The 8994-nt window shown below is 38.1% G+C and overlaps 1 protein-coding gene across 2 annotated transcripts in view; it reads right to left on the reverse strand.

The window, feature by feature from the left end:
- ppm1ka (protein phosphatase, Mg2+/Mn2+ dependent 1Ka) overlaps nt 1-4104 on the reverse strand; it is a 5873-nt gene extending 1769 nt beyond the window's left edge. The window contains exons 1-5 of one of the 2 annotated variants that reach the window (XM_005752638.2): nt 4014-4104; nt 2378-2552; nt 1732-1908; nt 1064-1236; nt 836-936 (exon numbers count right to left, since the gene is read on the reverse strand). In XM_005752638.2, the coding sequence (XP_005752695.1) occupies nt 836-936; nt 1064-1236; nt 1732-1908; nt 2378-2488 (562 nt within the window). In that variant the 5' untranslated portion in view covers nt 2489-2552; nt 4014-4104. Of the gene's footprint in view, nt 1-835; nt 937-1063; nt 1237-1731; nt 1909-2377; nt 2556-4013 lie in introns of both variants that reach the window. The other variant, XM_005752637.2, reaches the window with a different exon arrangement.
- Between the last annotated feature and the right edge of the window lie 4890 nt (nt 4105-8994).

Here is an 8994-nt window from a genome sequence, read left to right on the forward strand (position 1 = left end):
AAAAGCATGATAATATATTAAGTAATCCAAAGTATTCAGAATACGTTACTGTCATTGAGTAACGTAACGGAATAGGTTACAGAATACATTTTGGGGCACGTATTCTGTATTCTGTAATGGAATACATTTTAAAAGTAACCTTCCCAACACTGCATATGAGAAGATGGCAAAGATATGGTTACCTATGCAACTGGAGCCTGGAAAGTCCACTAGTGACCAACCATCAGTCGCTAAATCTGTTTATATGTGGTTTGGGCTTCACCCTTGGAGGTGCACAAGTTCACAGTACAGAAGCCAGGAAATATAAAAATGAGGGACATGTTCCTGGTCAGAGAAGAAGATGACCTTGAAGGTGGGATCCAAATTTAAACCAGTTATGGGTTTAGGTTTATTTGTTGGCTAAGTCACTTTACAGCTGCACCATGTCACCTCCAGATTTATCCACTATGCTAACTTCAACTTTTCATTGAAAAGTCCATTACTCTCACTGAATAACCATAATGAACTCTTTATTACTATTTACTTTCAGAGCATCACAATTAAAATTCAGTTGTCCAATACTAACCCTTTTTTAAATCACTTTGATTCACTCTTTATCAGCAAAGTCACAGTTCTCTATTTAGTTTTTTGTTTTATGTCTTAGAAACTACAAGACATAGTTGGTGTTAACATATTGTGTAACTTCCTTTAGGTATCTTAAAGATTTCACAAATACAACAAGTCACATTGTGCCTGCTGATAAGACCTGACAAACTCGAAACGTGAATCACTTTTTACCATGTTGGCTTCCAGCACTTTAATCTTTACGGCTTCAGAGAAATGACTTGTGTCTCACCATTGTTGAAGTAGCTGAGATGTGTGTGTAGAGCCTTGTCAGCATCTAAAAAGGCTTTCTTTAAAACTTTCTCCAGATCATCATCCTGTTCCAAAGCATCTCTGCACCAAAAAAACGAATTTAGGTCTTTTGTTTGTCTGTTTTTGTGAAGTGCAGTCATTAATGACTACACAGCTTGTCCAGTATTCAGTTGTTTATGTTCTCATATTTAAAGGCAGTATGCTCAACCTGATAAATTTCTCCATGAAGGTGTAGCAGTAGTCTGCAGCATGCGGGCCACCATGGCCGTCGAACACAGCGAAGTACAGTAGGTTGTCATGAATACGGCCGATGCGGAGACGGTCCTCGTTCTGATTCCTAAGACCGAGAACAGACGTACTGCCGACCCGAGACAGACTGACCTGAGAGGTGGAGGAAGACAACCTTTGGTTGATAAACTGAACTGACTGATTAGCCATTTCATTCATGTGTCCCAACCATGGGGGGATATGTAACATGTTAGGTTAAAATCTTTTTGAACCTGTGACCATGCCTTTAAAATAGCCACTGAAAACAGTCATTGTATACTTCAATACTTAACTATTTGTGCATTTCTGAATATATCTATTCAACCTATGCTCTTTACTTTACTTTAATAGGTACACGGTGCCAGTACCCAACTAAACTCAAGTTCGCCTGCAGAAGTACTTCAGGTCTTCATGGAATAGATTAAACAAGGTGCTGGAAATATTTCTCAGAGATTTTGGTTGACATGTTAGCATCAGTTTGAACTTTAGCCTAAAGCCTTTAGCCTGCCATGTGACTGACTGATAGATACTTGCATTTGCAGCTGTACCTGATAAAGTGGCAGGTGAGTGTATTTATTATTCTTTTATCCACCCACTGCTCTTTCCTACCTGTGGGATGGGTCTTCCATATCTGATACTGGAGGGCAGTAGTATTGGTTCTTCTATCCTGTTGTCCCAAATACCAAATGAGTCCCAGGTCACTGGACGGACGCTGATGTCACCGTCCAATCTGACTGATCCACTTCCCTGCCGCACGCCCACCGTCCCAAACAATGCCCCGCCCACCTACAGGACGATCATCCAGGACAAGGTTAGACTACTGTTGTAGCTTGTTTGTGTAAAATCTGATCAGGGATTTATTTTTCTTATTATAAGATCGTGAGAATTGTGTTGTTTCAAAGAAGACGTTACATGGTTACTTTACTCACCAGCAACTAATCCATTTTCCAAAATAGTCATAAAATTTATGTCTAATGACAAAAAAATGATCTTTTTGTTAACACTATTGACAAAATATTTAAGCAATCTGTCTTTTCAGGTCACACTATGTCTAAAATAAATAAATCACATTCCTGGTGCTTCAAATGAGATTGAAGTGTTAATAGTAAATAGAAAACTCTGGATTTGTAATCATGCAAAAAACAAACAAACCCAATCTGAACAAATAATTAAATTCTGTTCCAATTTTCTGAAAGTAGGATTACATGATTTTATAATTTTGAAACAGAACATCACATGTAAGTCTCAGATTCACCTGTCCAGAGGCCGTGGAGGTTTCTGGTGAGGATCGTATGGAGAGGAAGGTTTGTCTGGAGATTGTGGAGCGACCACAACGCAGCATATTGAACAGCACTGCAGATGACATGACTGATTGCCTTTAACAGCTGTGGAGATTTTACAAAGGAGGAACGACCTCGCCAGGTGATGGACTTCTAAAAAGAAAGAAGAAAAATCATGTTAACAGGGCTGAGACTTGGTGCAGTAAATAAATTCACATTCTTCCATCCTCATGTTCCTAAGTGAACTGTATATGCACAATTTTCTTTCTTAGAAACTTGTGGAATTGTCAATGTTAACCTTCAAACCCAGTGTTACGATCATGCTTGTGGTTTTGTTGAGTTACGATTTGGATTCTTGTAATTTTTTTTTTTTTTTGTGATTTGATTTCTTAATTTTTCTTATGGTAACAACTTTTTGTAATTAGAAAAGTTGTGCAGAAAAAAGTATAGCATACTTTTTAAAAATATATATATAACATTACTGGTTTTTCCATCCAGTTGTCCAGATGTTAATAAAACCTATATTCCTATAAGTTTGCAGGATGTGATTCACAACAATGTGACAAGAAGAACATAAATCAGGTATAATCATATCAGATAAATGCACATTATACTTTCTGAGAATCAGTTTTGAGTTTGTTGGGGTAGTTTCTAGGATGAGACCTTATTAGACTGAGAAGTGGTCAGATGTTGGCTCCAGTTGGAGTTTAATCTTTCAATTGTACGTAAATGACATTAACAAGGATTATGTTTCTCATTCTCTCTCTCTACTTTTCCATCCCTCATCATCTCTCTATATATGAGTATGTCCACAAATAGCCTCACGCCTCCTGCTGTGTTTTCTTAGCACATGATCCCCTATCTATTACAAGTATGGCATGGGCATGAGCTCTGAAAGTACAGAGAGTGTTACTTCTTTGGAAAGGAGTTTCCTTCCAAAGAGACACTTTTTTAAAGATAAGTAGCCTATATTAGCTATAATTGAAATAATCGGAGAGACAGGTAGACTACTGAAGTTGCAACCTTTCCCCTATTTACCTTTGACATAATTTACATCTTGCCAGTAGTCAGTATGAACCTGTCAATATCTTTGGATTAAATTTCACTCTGCAGCTCTGGGGCGTGCTTAAGTAAAGCTGCCTTAACTCTGCACTTCAAAACAGTGTGGGCACAAATAAACACATATTGTTGACAAAACACGGCGATGCCTGCTTCACAGATGAGTAAATTCAGAGGTCACATGCACTGACACACATAAAAGTAACAGTTATAGGTCAGTTATTAGAATTTCGACCTGAATTTATTCAAAACCGAGCATTTTATTTATGAGATGAAAAAATAGCATATAAAAAAATTTAATGAGGAAAATTTAATAGACAAAAATTACAGAAATATAATTTTAAGTTATTCTATATGCAAAAAATATTTTTGCAAATACATCACACGTCTTGACATATCACAGAACATAACCTAAAAGAGTATAGCATGTTTAAATGAATATGACATAACTATGCAGGACTAGCAACTTTAAAAGTAAAGCAAAAACTGAACTGCAGCTGCACAAAACCACCTTCTTCCTGTTTCTTGTACTTCTGTTATTGATCTTCCCACCTTGTGCCGCCTCTGTAGCAGCAGGTGTCCAGAGTCCCAGCAGCTGCCTGGAGCCTTCAGCCGCTCTTGAGCTGTTGCTGTCAAAGCTCAGGGGCTCGGCTGGAGGGTATTTAAACTGAGCCGCACCCATCCAATGAAAACGTGAGATGTCCTGACGTCACAGTTGAATCACATGTGGAGGTTGTGACTATTTTGGGCGCCAAGCCAGTTGAAACACTGTGTGTTAGGCAGGTCTTTGTATGCTTGTTTTTACAAATAGTTAAAAAACAACAACAACAACAACAACAACTACAGCTCCAGTCCTAAAAGTTAGAGCAATTCAAAATGATTTAGAGAACACAAAAAATAAAGCAGGTGTAAAATTAATAATATTAACAACAACAACAACAACAACAATATGAGTAACAAGAAGAAGAAGAACCAAACTCTGCAGATGTGTACATGATGGGTTGCTATGAAGGTTCTCATCTATATTAGATATTGTGACATCATCATGTTGCCTAGCATCTATCAATTAACAGCTTAAAATGGTGCATTTGTAACTTTTTTGCATTTACAGTATATGCTGTTGTAATTTGTTGCTAAATAAAGACGTTTTTTGGATGGATGTAAGAAATAATAAAATAAAACTACAAACACAATCACTTGGAGCCACACATACGTCAGCTTTTCCTCCTTTATTTCCTCTTTTGCTCTGCCTTTTATCCTACTCTGGTGTGAATGTGGCAGATTGTCACCAACTGTGGGACGTCCTCCAGAGGGTTAAGCTCCTGCTGGCTCCTTACTCACACACCTGCTTCTCATTCACTTGTCATTCATCTATGATAAGAAGACAGTCTGTTCACCCAATTGACATTTCATTTTCCTAGTGATAAAGCATGTAAGTGCTACTTCAGCACTGTAGTACTTTGTCTTACTACTTACCCTAATATCTTTTTTTCCCCTCCTGCTTCAGCTTACCTTTTGGTGTGTCAGTCAGGCCTGTTAATGGGTTTTCGCTGATGTGGCTGTTCTCCCTGGGTTCATGCTTACCTCCTGCAAACCTGCTCACCAACAGAACTTTTAAAGACTTCTCTTTTTGTTGCACAGTTGCAAACCAGGTGAGTAATGGGTTTGACTGGGTTGTGAGTGTGGGTCAAGAAGGGTTTTCTTGTTGCCCTGAAACTGATGCTCTCATTTGTCTTGGACCATTCTGACCTTTTGCACTTTGCGTCAGTAGGAACTCTTGATAGCATTTTGTGGCTTTAAAGGAGAAATAGTGAAAAATTAATATCGCCAACTGCATTAGGAAAAAACCAAAAAGCTGAACTTTGCCATTTCAACGATATATTTATTGTTAAATGCTTTTTGCTTTATCAGTTTTTAAAGTGCCCACATGGGATGGCTTTCATGGCCCTATATGGCCTTTTTGTGGGAAAGACCACTGCAAGTTTCCCACAAAAGCCCATACAGGGCCCCAGAGAGCAAAATGACAACTCCAGCTGCTGTTTGGTAATCAACATCTTAAAGACAGTTGAAGAGGGTATGGTGAAATTGACTAGATATGGTAATGTACATTGATCAGGCATAACGCTATGGCAGGTGAACTGAATAACACTGATCTGGGAACACCTGGCACCAGGATGCACTTTGGTCTGCAAATCCTTGAGGCCTACCATCCATGTATGCCTGCAAAATAAGCATTGTTGCAGACCATGTACATCCCTTAATGGAAATGGTATTCCCTGATGGCTCTCATACAGCAGGATAATGCACTCTGCCACATAACGGAAATGGCTCAGGTTAGAGCACAACAAGAAGTTTGAGGTTTTGACTAGGTTTCCAAATTCCCCAGATCTGAATCCATCTGTAGGATGTACTAGACAAGTGAGTCTGATCCATGGAGGCTCCAATTCACAACTTGCAGGATCAGTTGCTACCACCTTGATACCAGATGCCACAGCACACCTTCAGGGGTCTAGTGGAGTAGGTGAATTGACAGGTGAGGGCAGTTCTGGCAGCAAGGGGATCAACATAATATTTGACAAGTGGTCATGTTTTGTGGCAGTTGTTTCTGGACTCTATTTGTTTAACTGTTAGTATGCAATTTTAACCCTAAAGCTTGAACTCAACCAGTTTCAACTAGCCAGCCAGTTGGGAGTCTCCAGTGCTACTGAGCTCTTGACTGTTTTTGCTTTGTTTTGGGGGGTCCCTTGGAAATAAAGCTGATGGAGATGAGCTTAAATTTACACCTCAGGATGACAACATGAGGCACGTCATCTGTGTGTTGCTCTGCAAGTTGCGTTTTTCTGCTTCTTTCAAAAGAGTTCGGATGACTGTGGAAACTTAAATGTCTCTTTTAGACTCTATTTTATATAGTGCTGTCTGTCCACTTTTACCCTGGAAACGCAGTAAGCATCGATGGATCACAATCACATAGTGATCCATCAAAATTGGTTTTACAGTTTCAACTATAAAAACCTGAGATGTTAAATCTTAGTCTCTCTGAGGCTATAGTAGTAGAGTTGTTTTTTGTTTTTAATCTTTTTCTATTTCAGTATGACACAATAGTTGTAATTCTTTGCCATGAATGCATTTTGAATAGAAAAGTCTGCATAATTTATGTCATTTGCTCTTCACATTACAGAAACAAAGATTCTCTATGGAACTTGACTGTATGCTGAAGTGGCAGCCCTCAAGGACTGGAGTTTGAGACCCCAGGCACAGTTTGTCCCTTTTTAATACATAATTTATTATAAATAATTATAAAGAAGGAATCTTATAATCATTTTTAAACTGCAACACTAAAATCTATTATCTAAAACTAATATATTAAGTTATTTTATGTTTGCATGTCCACTGTTTGGTACACTTGTTTCTTACTCAAGCAGATGTTGGGGCCAGTGAGGGAAGGAAGAGACAAAGATAAAGTTAAAGTATGCTTCAACATGACTAAAGGCTAAATGGCTCTATCTAGTGGGGAAAAGAAGCTAGTGTCAAGAGTTTGTTGGCATTAATCTAAATAAAATCCATCTCATCAATTAGACAGATTTTCTTCAGGACACACAGTTCTCATGCCTTTCCTCTTAGAGGTCCTGGCATCTCATATGTACTGGGTCCCATTACTCTTGAGCACATGGCAGTCTATAGCTGTATAGAAGGTGGCAGCGTGCCTAATGCTGATGTTGCAGCTGTGAACCATTTCATCTGGGTTACTGGTTAGCAATGATTTTATTTACTATTGTAGCTCTTCGTAATAAAGCTTGTGATTTATTTGCCAACATTCACAAAGTAATTCATAACTTAAAACGGCAGTTCATAATAATACTCAATTTATTTGCAATCCACAGCTTTACAAATTATGTAGTATGTGAAATGCAATGATTACCTTAAGGATATTTGTCAGTAAAGAACAATGAACAATCAAATGGGCTACAATTCATTATGAAACAAATATTTGCTTCCCTTGCAGTTAATGTGAAAGACATGACATGCTGAGGCTCCACTTTCACCTGCAAGCATAATCATCACTTAACCATATGAGCCTACAAAATAATATACCGTTACAATGTAACAGTGCACCTCTGAAGTGTAATTACAATATAAGAAATGGGGATGGGGATGGGGATTTTCTTTAGGTCACGAGCAGTTGTCCAAGCATTTCACTACATATCGTACTGTGTATGACTGTGTACGTGACAAATAAAATTTGAATTTGAATTTGAATTTGAATTTGATAGAAGGTAGGTATCCCCTGCATAGCAGTGAAAATGTATGCTATGTCTTCTGATGATGCTGCCTAAGAGAAGCATGTATAATGTAAACAGAATTGGTCCTAGCACTGAACCCTGTGGAACTCCATAATTAACCTCGAATTGTTTATGGACTTTCCATTTATATAAACAATTAGATAGATATGATACAAACCAGCTACGGCATACAGTAAGTTAAATATTATGGTCGCATGCACTGAGGTGTAGCAGGACAAGCACAGAGACGAGTCCACTGTCAGAGGCCATAAAAAGATCAGTTGTAACTTTCACTACTCTGAATCCTGACTGAAACTGAAATTTAAAAAACTTCTGTAAATGATTAGTTAACCTTTTGGCAGCTACTCTTTCAAGAATTTTTGGTGTAATGTCTTTCAGCAGTCTTGTAGGAATAGGGTATAAAGGACCCGTTGATGGTTCAGGGGAATAAATAATTAAAGTAAACAGAAGATTGATAGGAAATGTCACCAGGGCCCTATTTCAGGAAGCCGGTTCAGAAAACTCAGAGTTAAAAATGATACACGGGGTTGAGTAACCCCGAACTGTCCAACTCGGAATATTCGGTTTCAGAAAGGCTGATAACAAGTAGTTCAATCAACGCGGAGTTGAGCATGTAAACTCTTTAGTTGAATGAAGAAAGAAGAAAAGTCTCAAGGTCCAGCTTCACTTCTATTCTGTGGTGACAGGTTGGACATGAACACAGGACACACCACAGATTGTCCCAATCAAATGGATCTTTATCTTACAATAACAAACACCTTTAGATGACTTATATTCTCCACAGTTCTACACCATTTCTAGTTGTACAAAACTGTATTTATATACAAATTTATGTGGACACATGGAAAGTAATTTACTAGAAATGTGCTCAGAAGTCTGCATGTTTGTTACATCTTCGTAATGATGTTCAAAAAGGCTTAATTGGTTTTAGTATTTTTTGTGTTAAGGTTTTAGTATTTCAAGGGTAAATCTGAAACGTTATAATTGCAGACTGCACTATGTATTTATCACTGTAAAGTATTTTGGCCCTTGTCGCTGCTTATCCAAAAACCAGCCTGCCAAAGAAACCAGCTCCAACTTTGACACCAGGGTCTACAAGGGTTATAAAAGTTTAGCTTTATGTTCTGAAGTTTTCTGAGATTTGAAAAAGTACACAAACCCTACGTGTATCTAAACCTGCCATCAAAAGCACTGTCACTCTGAAAGCAGTGACCAATTTGTATTATTGTTAA

The sequence above is a fragment of the Pundamilia nyererei genome, unplaced genomic scaffold (genome assembly GCF_000239375.1).
Source record: "Pundamilia nyererei isolate P.nyererei 1_Seehausen unplaced genomic scaffold, PunNye1.0 scaffold00369, whole genome shotgun sequence".
NCBI lineage: Eukaryota > Metazoa > Chordata > Actinopteri > Cichliformes > Cichlidae > Pundamilia > Pundamilia nyererei.